This window comes from Artibeus jamaicensis, unplaced genomic scaffold (assembly GCF_021234435.1).
Source record: "Artibeus jamaicensis isolate MK-2021 breed Jamaican fruit bat unplaced genomic scaffold, CSHL_Jam_final scaffold_1283, whole genome shotgun sequence".
In the NCBI taxonomy this organism is placed as follows: Eukaryota; Metazoa; Chordata; class Mammalia; order Chiroptera; family Phyllostomidae; genus Artibeus; species Artibeus jamaicensis.
Window position 1 is genome coordinate 17738675 of NW_026522028.1, and position 16329 is coordinate 17755003.

Below are 16329 nucleotides of genomic sequence, written 5' to 3' on the forward strand. Positions count from 1 at the left end.
GAAAAAAATATTCCAAACAAATGGACAGGGAAAAAAAGCCAAGGTAGCAATACTCATATCAGACAAAATAGACTTCAAAACAAGGGCCATAAAAAGAGATACAGAAGGTCACTTCATAATACTCAAGGGAAGAATCCATCTAGAACAAAGAGAAGATGGAGTACAGAAATAGAAAAGAGAATCCTGAGTCCCTCAGATGGGTTGATGCCATTGTGAAGGCAACAGAGGTGAGTTAAGAAACAAATGGGGGGGGGGGGGGAACACACAAGCCTGAAGAAAAACTGAGTTCTGAAAATGTAGGGAGAGAGGGAGAAAAAAGACATGTGGTCTCCTCTTATTTTTTCACCTAAAGATACATGACAGAATAGAAGGCAAAATACAGACAATTCTTTGTGGGGAAAGCCACAGATATTATATAAACAGGAACTGACAAAGTTGGGTGTGAATAGTGTCAATTAGAAGCAAAAATCTTCAGATAGACACAAGTTGTATATAGAAGAACTCTCCCTTCCTTTGATTTAGGTAAATGGAGAAGTCTAAATGGAAATACCTGTAAACATTTTATTTACGAATGTCCTTGTTCCCAGCTACAGGGACCTAACAGCCTCCTAATCCATGGCCAGACCCATGAAACTCAACTCCTTGAGAAACAGGAGACTGTTCACTCAGACTCCTCTCTACGGGTATGCTGTACAAAGGAGAACCCTCTGGAAGAGCAGCTCATAAGTCTAAGAATCATGATGTAGGAGAAAAATCAGAAAGGGGTAAGAGAAACTTAGACAACAATGTTTCAAGAATGAAAAAGTGACCACAAAGAGGTATCACTTCACATCTAACAGAATGGCTAAACTTGAAAACACTGAGGAAAAAGAAACCACTGAGGGTACCAAATGCTCTCAAGGAACATAAATTCTCATACATTGCTGGTAGGAGTATACGGTTCCTTTGGAAAACTGTTTGGCACTTTCTCATACACCTACCCTAAGTTCAACAATTCCACTCCTAAGTACCAGAGAAATTATAACCTTATGTCACAAAAAAAACTCACGCACAAATGTTCACAGTATCTTTGTTCATAACAGTCAAACACTGGAAATAACCCAAATGCCCATCAACAGGAGAATGGCTAATCAAACTGTGATTCATTCATACAATGGAACACTACTGAATAATAAAGGGAAACAAACTACTGAAACATACAACAACATGGATGAATCTCAACCACTATGCTGAGAGAAAGACAGCAGACAAATAAGAGTAGTCATTCAATATGATTCCATTTATATGAAGTTCTAGAAGGGGCAAAACTAATCTATAGTGGTAAAAGTCAGAACAGTGCTTATATGGAGGGCAAGGGGTGATTAGAAAGGGGCATCTCTGGGGTGATGGAAATGTTCTACTTTTGATCAAAATAGTGTCTACATGGGTATATCCATTTGTTACAATTCAAATTGTAGATTTTAAATGGGTGTATTTTATTATTTGTAAATTTTACCTCACTTTTTTTAAAGGGGCGATAAGAAAGCATAAACACATGAACAACCTTGATAGATGCTGCTAAGAGTTAAGAACAATGGAGAGAAACAGCTGTTTCCTTGCCACTGGGGAAAAAGAAATCCAATTTGAATAGGACGAGGAGAGAATGGGGCATGCAATAGAAGTAGTATAAACAAGTTGTTTAAGGCATATCAAAAAGATAGGGTAGAACTTGGTGATATGCTGACTCAGTAGAACAAAAATGATTCACCTGTGAATTAAAACCCAAAAACAGGGACCACACTAGGCATAGGACTCCAACTTTCAAGCCCAAATAAGGTTAGGAATTTTTTTAAAAAACCACTTCTAAAAAGCAGGAGGCACCGTAAGAGGACAATGAATTCTCAGCCCCATTTGGTTACAGACATCAGTTTTAAGAGAGTAATTTCTTGTTACAATATCATCTTGCGTTTGCAAAGGACTTAATTTCCAATCAGATTTCATACTCATTCTCACTAACTTCACAACATCTCTGTAAGATACTATTACTCCATTTTAAAAGAGAGGCAATCATGGTTCAGGGCAGTTAAATGGCTTGCCGGAAGTCACATAGGTAGTCACATAAACCCACACCTTCTGATTCCAATCAAAAGATTTTTCCATTATGCCATATCTACCTCTCTGCAAGATTACAGCCTCTCTCTTGTCTAGGCTAGCACACATTTTATATCTGTGTCCCTCTAGAAGTCACCACTATTTTCAATGCAGCAAAACCTACAGAAACTGGGTCACTTTCAGCCACAGTCCACAAAGGAAAAAGGGGGGTTATAGATATCCAATTCTAGAATATCTTTAATTGGTCATATCTTAAACTAGCAGCCTGAGCCCCAGGAGGACAAGATGCTGCAGTGAATTTATGGAGTTTTAGCACTGCAGCCTAGGCAGTAAACTCTGCAAGTCATCCTCAGAACCAACTAACGTATTTTAACCACTAACATGGCCAGCACAGCATGACTGTGACCAAGCAGGCAACCAATCCCACAACTGGCATTTTACACATTCCTCAGCAAAATGCTTTCCCTAGCATCTCCCTTATTCTTATTCCCAAACACAAAAGCTAAATATTTCCATTTATGTGATCAGTTTTTAACAGTTGAATCAACTCTTTTGCATTTGCAGTTATATTTTTAAGTTCCATAAAAACAGTTATTTTATAAATATGTTTGGTATGTTTGCAGAAAATAATAAATCAAGAACAATACAACCCCTTAATATACAATTTTTCTTTGTTATGAAATCTGTATATGAAGGATTAAATCACCTAAATCACTGTTTACAAGTCTAAAGATGAACTAGTTTGTAGGATGGAAAATAAGGCATTACTATTTTCATTTTATTTTTTTAAACCTTGCTTGAAAGAATAAAATTAAATTGAGCTGTGTTTCCAAAGACAAAGTTAATTGAGTCCAGAGATTCAGCAGCTGGCAGCATTGCTGCCTGATAGATTAAGGCATCTCTAAGACCCTGCCTGGGACAGCTGGCCCACAGATCGCCTCTTACCTGGATGCATCTGCTCCGTGCTGCTCCGCAGTTTGCTGTAGCCATGGCTCAAGGGCACCCTCTGGTAATGAGGCGGGGAAGAAGGAGGGGAGGCTAGAGGTGACATCGTGGGAGACTGTGTTTCCTGCTTGAAAGAACCAGAGCAGAGTTCAGAGACAATCACTTGAGAAGCCTGGCGCTCTGAGCTGCAGTTATGAACTATAATGCAATTCTACTACTGGTGAACCAGCTGATTTAACACATGGATGAAATATTTCTCAAAAATTTGTCTAGGTTAAAAATCAGTGTCTGAGGATTCAAAAGTCTCCCAGAGGATAAAAATCACATCAGTGCTCTGTACCTAAATTATTACAACAACTCTGGAACACTTTCAGTTAAAAGACACTGATCACATGAAATAACATTCATACTCCCCAATTTTGATCTCTTTCTGGACAGATTCATTCATTAATTAATAAAAGCCCCTATTTCCTGGATTTATACTCTTTAAGTCTTCCAGTAAGTGTGGACATTAAAAAATATTTAAAATGCTCCATGCTAAATATTCTGAAGAGCTTACTATGCCAAGTAAAATTCCAGCTTTTCATTTTTACATTGAGAGATGGCAAAATAGTTCATTATGGATGAACCACTCCACTAGCCCACTAATAGTAAGTAGGATGGAGCCTTAAACACATTTCAATTCGAATCTCAATTCAAATATAAACCTGATGTTGGACCCTAGGCAAGATAAGCAACCTTACTCTGCTACTGGGTTTGCTCCTCTGTATTTTTTCAATGCTACCAACACAGTAGTAACTTCAGAGTATACAAGTATGAAGAAATGGTAGTTTTTATCAACAAAGATACTATATAGTTGCTATTAATCCAAAAAAATGCAATCTCAAGTAATGATTAATACTCTTCTTCAAGAAAAAGGAAACAGTATTTGCTTTGAACTTGAGCTCACACCCATAGATTGGGTGGGCCTAGCATATAAATCCAACCTGAAAAGGATGTATTCTAAGTCACACAGCCAGGGGGTAGACATAAAACTATAAATATAAAACTTCAGCAAGACCTCATATATCCAGCATTATCAGGATGAGCCATATAAATTAGTTCTCCCACTTAATTCTTTAATTTCATTGCATTGAAAAAAACATTTTGATTCATCTTCCTAAAATACATTTCTTTGCCTTATAGAAGATATTATATTGAATATAACTTAACTTGTCTGAATGATTCAATATCTTTATTAAAACTATGAGCTGTACCTTGATGACCTCAAGGTTTACTAATGTGTAAGACTATTTACCTCTTCTTGATAGGCTCACTCTTCTGGAATTTTAAATTTTTGTCCCTACCGATCACCACCTGACTATTAACAATTAGTGGTCTAATTTTAACAGCCCACCCTCCCTGTTCTTGTTCCTAACTTGCTAAATGTGTAATGGCAGAGTTCGTAAGACACCATTCCAAACATATTCCCTCAAGAAAAGATTCCCTGGTGAAATAAGTGTAGTAAATACAGATCCCCTGGTGAAATAAGTGTTGTAAACTTGCTAAATGTGTACTGTCAGAGTTCACAAGATACCATTCCAAATGCATTCCCTCAAGAAAAGATTCCCTGGTGAAATAAGTGTAGTAAATACACATTCCTTTATGTGGACTTCTCAGGGCATTTAACGTGTTAATGTGCACAATGAGTCTCCAAGACTGAGGATGTACTCTTCCCCCAAGAATAGGATATGAAGCAGCATTCTCCAAATATATTTAACCAAAAAAAAAATCTTTCCTCCAGACTTTTTTTGGAGAAGAGGACATAATAAAAACTCCTAGAAGTTACATTTCAAAGAACTCATTAGGAAATTCTGATTAGAGAAATCAAGTAAGTATACTAAATCAGTGGCCTTACTTTGGATACAATTCTACATTAAAGTAGGCTCTAAAGGGCCCATGCATCGGCCTCTATTTCTTGCTACAAGGAAACTTCCCTGGCTCACTTCCAAGTCTGTAATCCTATCCCAGATGGGGAGATTTGCTGGAAGCTTGAGAGCAGATATGAGGCACTGCTAAGTGAGGTTTCATGGTCAGAATCAAAAGGACGTGCCTGATCAGACAGCTTACCTGTTTATCCTCATCATCCATTCTTTTGAAGGTATTTTTTTCTGAGATTAAATATGGAATTTGAGCCTTGGTTCCATGCAGCTCAGCCGAGTTCCCAAATCGTATCTCACCTTCAGTCTTTGATATCATAAAGCGAGGCAGTGGCAATTCTTTAGGAGCAGAATCAGAGAAACTCAAGTGAGACTTTATTTTAGAACTGAGGAAAGGGGAACTCGCTGGCCAAACAATGAATCACTTTTGAGGAAAAATTCCAGAACACTAAATATAGAGAAAATTTTTATTTTGACACAATAAGGACTCCTATAATAATGTCGAGATAGAAAAATGCTGATGTTTTACCAAATTATTCTGGCTTGGCATTTTTCAATGCCATCAAATCTTTGCAGACCTAGTTCAAATTATTCTGGCTTAACATTTTTTAATGCCATCAAATATTTGCAGACGTAATTCAGGGTTTGGACTTATCTCCCACGTCAGCCTTTAGTCCAGCACCAAGAAAAAGGATGTGATATTATATAAATAACAAATGGTAGCAAGCAAAATTTATATGGTACTTATTATATGCCAGACACTGTATTAAGGTCTGCAAATATTAACTCATTTAATCCTCACAAGTTGACAAGGTAAGACTTTCATTAGCCCTCATTTACAGATGTGGAAATAGACACAAAGGAGCTAAGTAACATCTCCAAGATCACAGAGCTCATCTGTGGCAGAGCTGGCTCTTAACTAGTGCCCAGTGCTGCTGTCCTACTGTCCTACAGAAAGGTCCTTCATTCCTATAGCTAACTTCCTGGGTAGAACTGTCTCTCACCCTATGTCATTCCTTAAGGAATTTTCACATTCAATCTCCACTTACTTGTCTTTTCACAGCAGAATAAGGAAAACGGTATTAAGTTAAAGCAATTATTCCAATGTTCAACCAGATCCTACTGTCAAAACCATTAGCCATACTCACAAGACTACAAAGAACTGAACTGCAACAGTCTGGTATATTTACTTATCTTTAAATCTGACGAAATTATTCTGAAAACAGAAATGATGCTTTGGCACACTTTAATTCTCAGCATAGCAAATCACCCAATACAAAGAACTCCAAAAATGGGGATAATGTTGTGAACTATGCATTATGATTTGCATCTGTATCCATCATTCAGGGTAATTCTCATCAGTGTACCTTTGCACTTCCATGAGCTCTCTATTCCCAAAACACAGCTGCACTTCCAATGATTGATGCTGTGCTAAAGCCAGAAAACATCTTACAACAGCAAGCAAGTATCCTAGCTCCCCAGGCAAAGAAGGTCCCTGGTTCTCTAATATCCACATCTTGTTTATTTTCAGTTGCTATGTCCACATTTGATTCAAAGAGGTGGGCAATATGACAAATCCCTGCGTGATCAATCAGCCAAGGGCCCAAGAGACAGAAATAGAATAACCAATCTGGAAAAGTAAACCAAGACTCTCCTAAAGAGAGGATGGCTGCCATTTTTAGTGTTTTAGTGTTTCCCAAACTCGGCAACTTTCCAGCACTTGAGAGGCAGGAACAGACTTCATAAGAAAAAAGGCAAGGGAAAAGTAAATCAAATATAAGCTAATCTTGTGGTATCTTCTCAGAAAGGTATTTGTTGCAACTTAGTCTGCAAAAGAATATGAAAAGATGGAACAAGATCACATTAGTAATTTGTACCCTGATCTGCCCACAAAAGGATGATTTTACTTCTGAGTACTTGGAGGGGGGGGGGAATAAGTAAATGGTCAGCATTTGTAAGCTCCCTGACCAGTATTTTACTGGTGTTCAACAGATAACCCTGGTTGTCTAACCTGGCTCTGACTAGATGAGGCTAGAGATGCCTAGTGCCAATAATTAAGGAGGCACTCACTCTCAGGGCCATGTAAATGCAGAGTCAACACTTGCAGGGCCCTGAGAGTGAGTGCCCCCTTGAATTATGTACCCTAGGCACCTCTTGCTACATCCCAGGTTCAGGTCCTGGTATAACCAAACATGTACTCATAGCTGAAGCAAAGCTCTTGAAAATGGTCCACTTTGCTCTCATTAGAAGTCACTCTCTACACTGGCTGCACACTAAGAATCACCTGAGAGGCTCTTAAAATTCCCAATGTTTAGGCCATACCCCAAACTAAATACAGTAAATTAGAATTTCTGGGGGTGGCCCCAAGTACCTGTATTTTTTATTTTGCATTTAAAGATCTCTAAGTCAGCAATTTTCAACATTTTTTATCTCATGGTACACACAAACTAATTACTACAATTCTGCAGCATGCCGAAAATATATATTTTTGCCAAGCTGACAAAAAATAGGTATAATTTTGATTCAGTCACACTGGATGGCTATCATTGTGTTGGCTGTTGTCATTTTTTAAAAGATTTTCTTTATTTATTTTATACAGAAAGGAAGTGAGGGAGAAAGAAAGGGAGAAACATAAATGTGTGGTTGCCTCTCACACACCCCAACTGGGAACCTTGCCCACAACCCAGGCATGTGCCATGACTGGGAATTAACTTGCAACCTTTTGGTTTGCAGGCCAACAGTGAGTCCACTGAGCCACACAGCCAAGGTGGCTGTTGTCATTTTTTAAAGGACTTTTATTTAGACTTCCAGCAAAGATGGAGGCAGAGGTAGACACACTGTACCTCCTCACACAACCAAAATAAGGACAACAACAATTTAGAAAAAAATAACAACCAGATATGTAAGGATTTCCACCAAGATGGAAGCATAGGTGGAAACCCTATGCCTTCTCGAACAACCAAGTTTAAAAACAACAAAGTTTTAGCAATAAAAACACAGAAAATTGAACTATATGGAAGTCTGACAACAACGAACCATTCCGCCAGACTGGTAAGAGGGGCGGAGCCAGCAGCAGAGCCGGGTCGGGCAGGAAAGATCCCCTGGACCAACCCAGGTGCACAGGCAGCCGTGGGTGGATCCCAGGGGTGGGGTAGGGACAGGCGGACCCAGAGAGGGTGCAAGGCAGCAGGCTGACCGTGGACTCACATTAGAGTACAAATAAACCAGCAAAGGAGCGAGCAGTGAGACAGACCACGCAGGCCCCAGTGGCAGGAAGCAGCAGAGGGGACCACCATTGACCCTCTTTGACCCCACCCCCACATACAGTGTCACAAACCAGCAACCTGGGTGGCCCCACCATGGTGGACACCTAAGGCTCCACTCCTCATATGTGACAGGCATGAACAGACCAAAACATGGCTCAAAAAGAACTCAAAGCCCCAGAACCAATAAAAGTGACCAAGAAATTGCCAAGCTATCAGATGCACAGTTCAAAGCAATGGTGATCAGGATACTCACAAAATTGGTTGATTTTAGTCACAAATTAGAGGAATATATGAAGGCTAAACTAATTGAAATGAAGGGAAATGCACAGGAAACCAATAGTGATGGAAAGGAAACTGGGACTTAAATAAAGGGAGTGAACCAGAAGGAAGAAAAAAATGACCAAACAGAAAAATATAAAAAACAAGAATTCAAAAAAATGAGGAGAGGCTTAGGAATCTCCAGGACATCTTTAAACGCTCCAACATCTGAATTATAGAGGTACCAGAAGGGGAAGAGGAACAGTCACGAGTGGAAAACTTATTTGAACAAATAATAAAAGAGAACTTCCCCGTTCTGGCAGAGGAACTAGACTTCCAGAAAGTCCAGGAAGCTCAGAGAGTCCCAAAGAAGTTGGACCCAAGAACAAACACACCAAGGCATATCATCATTATATTAGCCAAGATTCAAATGAAGGAGAGAATCCTAGAAGCAGCAAGAGATAAGGGGACAGTCACCTACAAAGGAGTTCCCATCAGACTGTCAACTGATTTCTCAGAAGAGACCTTATAGGCAAGAAGGGGCTGGAAAGAGGTATTCCAAGTCATGAAATCCAAAGACCTACATCCAAAATTGCGCTATCCAGCAAAGCTTTCATTTAGAATGGAAGGGCAGATAAAGAGCTTTTCAGATAATGTCAAATTCAAGGAGTTCATCATCACCAAGCCCTTATTATATGAAATGTTAAAGGGACTTACCTAAGAAAAAGAAGATAAAAAATATGAACAGTGAAAGGAGAGCAAACTCACAGTTATTAACAACCACACCTAAAATAAAAGCAAACTAAGAGGACACCTAGATCTGGAGCAGAACCATAGAAACAAAGATCACATGGAGGGGCAGAAAAAGGAGAGTGGGAAGAGGAGAAGGGAGGAGAAAGGAGGAGAAGGTACAGAAAATAAGTAGCATAGACGGTAGGTAGAAAATAGGGGGAGGGCAAGAATAGTAGGGAAATATAGAATTTAAAGAACTTGACACATGAGGGCATAAATGAAAGGGGGGAAATGGTGGGGAAGGAGGTGTGCAGAGTGAAGGGGAATGAAGGGGGGATAGAACAACTGTAATGACATAATCAATAAAAAAATTATTAAAAGAAAAAATAAATAACCACCAGAACTGACAGAAAAATTGAACTGTATGAAATTCGGACAACCAAAGAGATAAAATAGACACATTCATCCAGACTGATAGGTAGGGCAGAGTTGGGCATCCATGCAGAGAGGGATCACAGCACAGAAAGCAGTGGCACCGGGCATGCAAGATAGCAGCAACTGGCAGACTCCATGTGCAGGGTAGCAACGGGCAGACCCAGCCAGGCGATGATTGTGAAGTGAGGCACTGCATGCAAGGCAGCTGGCTGACCAGGCAGTCCCACATTTGCACGCAGATAAACCAGGTGAAATTGGGGAGTGAGACAGACCACACAAACCAGGGCCCCAGCCATGGGAAATAAAGCCTCAGAACACCAATTGAAAACACCTGTGGAGGTTGAGGTGCATGGAGAGACTCCCAGCCTCACAGGAGAGTTCGTGGGAGAGACCCACAGGGTCCTAGAATGTACACAAACCCACCCACATGGGAATCAGCACCAGAAGGGCCCAGTTTGCTTGGGGAAAGCGCAGAAGGGACTGAAATCTGGCAGAGAGCTGAGCAAGTGCAATTGTTTCCTCTTGGACCCCTGTCCCCACATACAGCATCACAACCCAGTGACTGGGGTGCCCATTCTGGTGGACACCTAAGGCTCCGCCCCTCATATGTAACAGGCCCAACAAGACAAAAAAAATGATCCAAATGAAAGACGAATCAAAGCTCCACAGCAAATACAACTAAGCAATGAAGAGCTAGCCAACCTATCAGATGCACAGTTCAAAGCAATGGTGATCAGGATGCTCACAGAATTGCTTGAATTTGGTTGCAAATTAGATGAAAAAATGAAGACACTAAGTGAAATGAAGAACAATGCACGGGGAACCAATAGTGATGGGAAGGAAACTGGGACTCAAATCAATGGAGTGGACCAGAAGGAAGAAAGAAACAACCAAACAGAAAAGAATGAAGAAACAAGAATGCAAAAAAATGAGGAGAGGCTTAGGAACCTCCAGAACATCTTTAAACATTCTAACATCCAAATTATAGGGGGTACCAGAATGGGAAGAGGAAGAGCAACAAGTGGAAAACTTATTTGAACAAGTAATAAAGGAGAACTTCCCCGTTCTGGCAGAGGAACTAGACTTCCAGAAAGTCCAGGAAGCTCAGAGAGTCCCAAAGAAGTTGGACCCAAGAACAAACACACCAAGGCACATCATCATTACGTTACTCAAGATTCAAATGAAGGACAGAATCCTGGAAACAGCAAGAGATAAGGAGACAGTTACATACAAAGGAGCTCCCATCAGACTGTCAGCTGATTTCTCGAAAGAGACCTTACAGGCAAGAAGGGGCTGGAAAGAAGTATTCCTGGGCTGGGATGGGAGTAAAAGAGAGAAAACTGTACTTGAACAATAATTAAATAAATTTTTTTAAAAAGAAGTATTCCAACTCATGAAAGGCAAAGACCTACATCCAAGATGACTCTACCCAGCAAAGCTACCATTTAGAATGGTGGAAGGGCAGATAAAGTGCTTCTCAGATAAGGTCAAGTTCAAGGAATTCATCATCACCAAGCCCTTATTGTATGAAAAATTAAAGGGACTTCTCTAAGAAAAAGAAGATAAAAAACATTTATAGTAAAATGACAGCAAACTCACAATTATTAACAACCACACCTAAAACAAAAACAAAAACTAAGCAAACAGCTAGAACACAAACAGAACCACAGAAATGGAGATCACATGGAGGGTTAGCAAGAGGGGAGTGGGAGGAGGAGAGAGGGAGAAAAGGTACAAGAATAAGTAGCATAGATGGTAGGTAGAAAACAGACGGGGGGGGCAGGAATAGTATGGGAAATGTAGAAGCTAAAAAACTTATGACACATGGACATGAACTAAGGGGGGGAATGTGGGTGGGAGAGGGTGTGCAGGGTAGACAGGAATGAAGGGGGAAATGGGACAACTGTAATAGCATAATCAATAAAATACATTTTTTTAAAAAAGACTTTTACTTATTTATTTTTTAGAGAGAGAAGGGAGGGAGCAAGAGGGAGAGAAGCATCAATGTGTGAGAGAAACATTGATTCGTTGCCTCTTGCATGCCCCCAACTGGGGACCTGGGCCGTAACCCAGGCATATGTCCTGACAGCAAATAGAACCAAAGACCTTTTGGTTTCTGAGACAATGCCCAACCCACTGAGCCACAAGTTGGGGCTGTGGTTTTTTGGACAATCTAAAGGAAAAGAGGTCAGTGTCCCCAAATAAACAATCAGGTATCGCATGGTTTAAAAATTCTTGCAGCATACCAGCTGAAAATCACTGATCTAGGTGATTATCAAGTGCAGACGAAGTTGGGAACCAGGCCGGGCCTGAGAAACATGACTTCACAAGAATCCACCAGGAGCTCCAGGTGAATCGGAACTTGAAGAGTAACATATGATTAAATCTCACTCCCCGTGCATAAGCATTCATCTCTTCATTCATTCATTCAACAAATATGCCCTGAGTCCCCACAATGGCCCACAGTGCAGCATTACCAGATCATCCTCCTTTCCTCCTTAGTAAGCTCTAGACTAGTGAGGAAGATGGACAAAAACGTCAAACTTGTAAAGGAGTATTTACAAACTTGGATAAAAGTGCTATGAAGGAGCAGATGCTGAAAGAGAATAAAGTAGGGAGGAAACTGTTACACAGAAGCATTACCTAACGGGTCCACCCAGTGATTACCTAACCCCCTAGAGATTTGTACTTTTATTTTTACTATTTACTCTTGATTAGGCATTTTACAATTCTGAAAGGGTAGAGATTAATTTGTAGAAAACTATTAGCAAACAATTCTTGTCTAATAGCAATGCAAATGTAATTCCTCTTAGAGAAAGAGTATAATAATCAAGTTTCAGTTTTATTGACCTATAGGGCATTAATCAATTTTATATATAATTTAGTAATCTTATTCCAGCACTCTTTCCATGACTGTATATACTTCTGACTCACTTATACTTTCTTAAACCAGCTTTACTATATGATGGTTCTTTTTACTAATCTATTAATTTGACAGTACTTACTTTAGATAAGAAGAAGGGTACAGTCTCTGAATCCTGAAGGGTGAGAAGGAACCAGCCCTGGGAAGGGGAAGGAAGAACAGACCACTAGGAACCCAAAGCCTCCAGATAACATGGTGTTTCCTGCAGCAGGAAGGGGTGGCTCAGAAAGTACTGGAAGGCCAGTGAGGCTAGGGAACAGACTGTAAGCATGGGGGAGAAGTTTCAGATGAGAATGGAAAAGTATGCAGACTATATTATGCAGGGTTATAGATCAGTGTAGGGACATCGAATTTGGAACTATGTACAATGGCAAACCACTAGAGGGTTTAAGGAGGAGAAAGGATGACCTGATGGGTGCCTTGAAAAGACCACTGTTACTGCTGTGTAGGGGAAGAGAATGGAGAAGAGAGGAGGCCAGGCACATGTCATTCATGTAGGAAGTGTGGGACTCACAGAACTAAGGATGGACTCACAACCCCTGAGTGTGATGGGACTACCATAGCCCCATAGCCTTTCAGATTAGGTTCCCACAGAGCCTTCTCTTTGGCCTTTATGGTTTGTGTCATCACACATTAAGCTAATGGATTTCAAGCAACAAACTGAAAAATTGTTAAGCGGAAGCTTAAAGTTGGCCCAATCTTGCCCTCATTCTTACTAATATGCTGGCTGCAAATAACTTATTTAATAAACCTTTAAATGAATGAAAAAAATTCAGAATTGACTTTGAGTGTACTTAAACCCTCAGAGGTAAAAGGCATCAGGATTTATTTTATAAAACATAATTGAGAACACCTTATATTTGTGAAAAAGTGTTCATCCTATGCACAAGTGACAACTTAGACAACCCTTCCCCCATAGGAAATTGACCTAGACAACCCTCACACCCTGGGAAATTGAAATGTACATTTGGGCAAAAATCAGGTAAAAGACTTCAGTCTAAGTTAAAATAAGAAACCCAAGTGTCAGAAGTTTATCCTTGTATGCAGCAAAGCAATTCTAACTTTTCCAGAAGATAAAGTTGAAAGATACTACAATAAACCTTAATGACCATTTACAGTGGAATGGAAACTATCAATGTCTACCACACATTCAAATTCAATGTGATATAAGTTTAATTAGAGCACGTGACTAACAGTAGTGACTGTTATGTCTTTTAGCAATAACCACCAAATGTGCCACTGAAATAATACTCCAACAAGAACCCTGTTTCAAGGGGTGGAGATGGGAGGGAGGTGGGGAGAGCTGGGGGCAGTGGACTGGGATGTGGGTAAAGGGCAGAAAACTGTACTTGAACAATAATTAAAATTTAAAAAAATTTTTTTAAAAACCTGTTTCAAGGAACCAAATTATATAATACCAAGGGGTGCCTTTTGCATCATAGTTTTTCCCCATTTGGAAAACATTCCATGATTATAGATTACACTCAAGCACCTCATAAACAGAAAAAAATAATCAAGAAGAGGCTACTTTGAATAGCAATGAAAAGCATTGGAAATGGAGGCTCAGATCTTGGCTCCAAACTCTACTACCCTTGCATCCTTAGGCAAGTTATCGTATATTTAGGACTATAAGGTGTACTGGACCATAAGACGCACCTAGGTTTTAGAGGAGGAAAATAGAAAAAAATTTTTGAAGCAAAAAATGTGGTAAAATATTTAATAACCTATGACCCCACTCCACCACCACTCCCCACAACAGCAAGCCAGGTACGCTACATTCAGACTATAAGACGTATCCCCTTTCCCTCCCAAATTGGGGGGTGCATCTTATAGTCCAGAAAGATATGGTACTCAACCGCCCTAAACTTCAGTTTCCACATCTGTAAGATAGGGATAATAATAGTCCCTCATTAGAGACTGCCAGTGTTTGCCCATAGCCGCTTCTTTTTGCAGGCACATGAGAGAATTATATCTCCTCCAGTCAGCTCTGCAGTTCAATGAATCATGTGACAAGTTCTAGCCAACGCATTGTGAGCAGCGGTAATACAGGAGTCATATATATCCAGTCTAACACATTAAACTGCTAGGGTGAGAAAGTATTTCTCTGTTATGGCAATTATGAAAACAGGTGCTGTGTTTGGAGGTGCCACAAGATAAAGAAGCCAGGATCACAGAGCCACAACATGGAAGGCAGCTGCCCTAGGGGTCCACTGCAAAGTGGGAAGTGAACCTTTGTTTTGTTAAGGCACTGAGATTTCAGCAGTTTACCCTAGGCAATGAAAACTGACACAAATACCTAATTTAGGACTTGTGAAGACTAAATGAAACAGTGCCTGCCATACACTAAGCCTCTGATAAAGATTAGCAGAATGATCACAGCCCCCTGATGGGTTAGGGTAAAAGGGCTTTGTTTCCTATAGTCCAAGCTATCAGAATCTTCTCAGCTATTTGGGGTTGTCCTGCAAAGTTGCCATGGACTAACCATAAATCCTGAGCCAATGGCCAGGTCTATTAGGAGCTTCACAGGACTGGTATGAACAGCTGAGTGGTTTTTATTTCAATATGAGGAAAAGGAAAAAGTACCTGATTAGCTGTGTGGACATGTGAAAGTTATTTGTATCAAAGTAAATTAACAGGGGACCTCAGCACACCCCTTGAGTGTTCACCTTCTATATAGAGATTGGTAAAACCAATACCGAGGCAGTACAAATGATGCCAAGAGTCTGGGGCTTTGTGTTTTGTTCAAGTTGTATGAAGTGCTCAGGTATATGGTGGGTTAGGGGCAAGGATGGCAAGATAAGAAAATGTTAAATCAAAACTTTGAGCCCTGGATGGTGTGGCTCATGGGATTGAGCACCGGCCTACAAACCAAAGGGCTGCCAATTGGATTTCCAGTCAGGGCGCATGCCCAGGTTGCAGGCCAGGTCCCCAGTTGGGGGCACACAAAAGGCAACCACACATTGATGTTTCTCTCTCTTTCTCCTCCCCATTTTCCCTCTCTAAAAATGAATGAATAAATAAACAAATCAATCAATAAATATGTTTAAGAACAAGCTTTGAGCAGATAATTTTATTCTGCAAAAATTTTGGTACCCCCAAAGTACTTACTAATCATCAAGATAGTGCTTCAGTGATTGGGGAATTAAAGGATGATCGGAGCTGATATGACTGGAAGGGACAAGGGAAAGAGAAAGGGAGCAGTTCCACCAAGACTCTTCCAGATACTTATTCCCTTGTCCCAAACAGAGCCTTAAATGACATTATAGATTCCTGAACTGGAAAATTAAACCGAATGTTATTCTTTCACCACAGGCTCTAGAATTCCTATCCCAATCTCTTCCTGCTAATGAACAAAATCTATTTTTATGGCAAGTCAGTTAAAAGGAACTAATCTCAGGTCACTCTCTGAAAATTTTCCCAACTTAAAAAAAAAAGAAACTAAGATAGCTGCTAAGTTTTCTTATGTTAATTTACAGGATAGTTGGAAAAGGCAAGGAAAAAAACTCCATAAATACTTACAGAACAGGCCTTAAGCCTGCTAAAAATGGTTCTCAGAAATAAGTAACCCATCACAGATAATAAAATGTATAACAGGAAGCTACTCACCACATTTAATACTCTCTATCCGCACAGGGAGGCCAGACTGTGCTGCAGCAATTAATTTCAAGGCAACATAAAACTGAGTTGGACCAAAATAACCAACCCGCTTGGCACCACACAGTTCTGTGATCTGAAAACAGACAAGAAAAATGATGCTGAG

At 40.1% G+C, this 16329-nt stretch overlaps 1 protein-coding gene across 3 annotated transcripts in view; it reads right to left on the reverse strand.

The window, feature by feature from the left end:
- REPS2 (RALBP1 associated Eps domain containing 2) overlaps positions 1–16329 on the reverse strand; it is a 219772-nt gene that overhangs the window by 156262 nt on the left and 47181 nt on the right. For 2 of the 3 annotated variants that reach the window (XM_053655827.1, XM_053655825.1), the window contains exons 2-4: positions 16176–16299; positions 5146–5294; positions 3037–3163 (exon numbers count right to left, since the gene is read on the reverse strand). In XM_053655827.1, the coding sequence (XP_053511802.1) occupies positions 3037–3163; positions 5146–5294; positions 16176–16299 (400 nt within the window). The remainder of the gene's footprint in view (positions 1–3036; positions 3164–5145; positions 5295–16175; positions 16300–16329) is intronic. The other variant, XM_053655826.1, reaches the window with a different exon arrangement.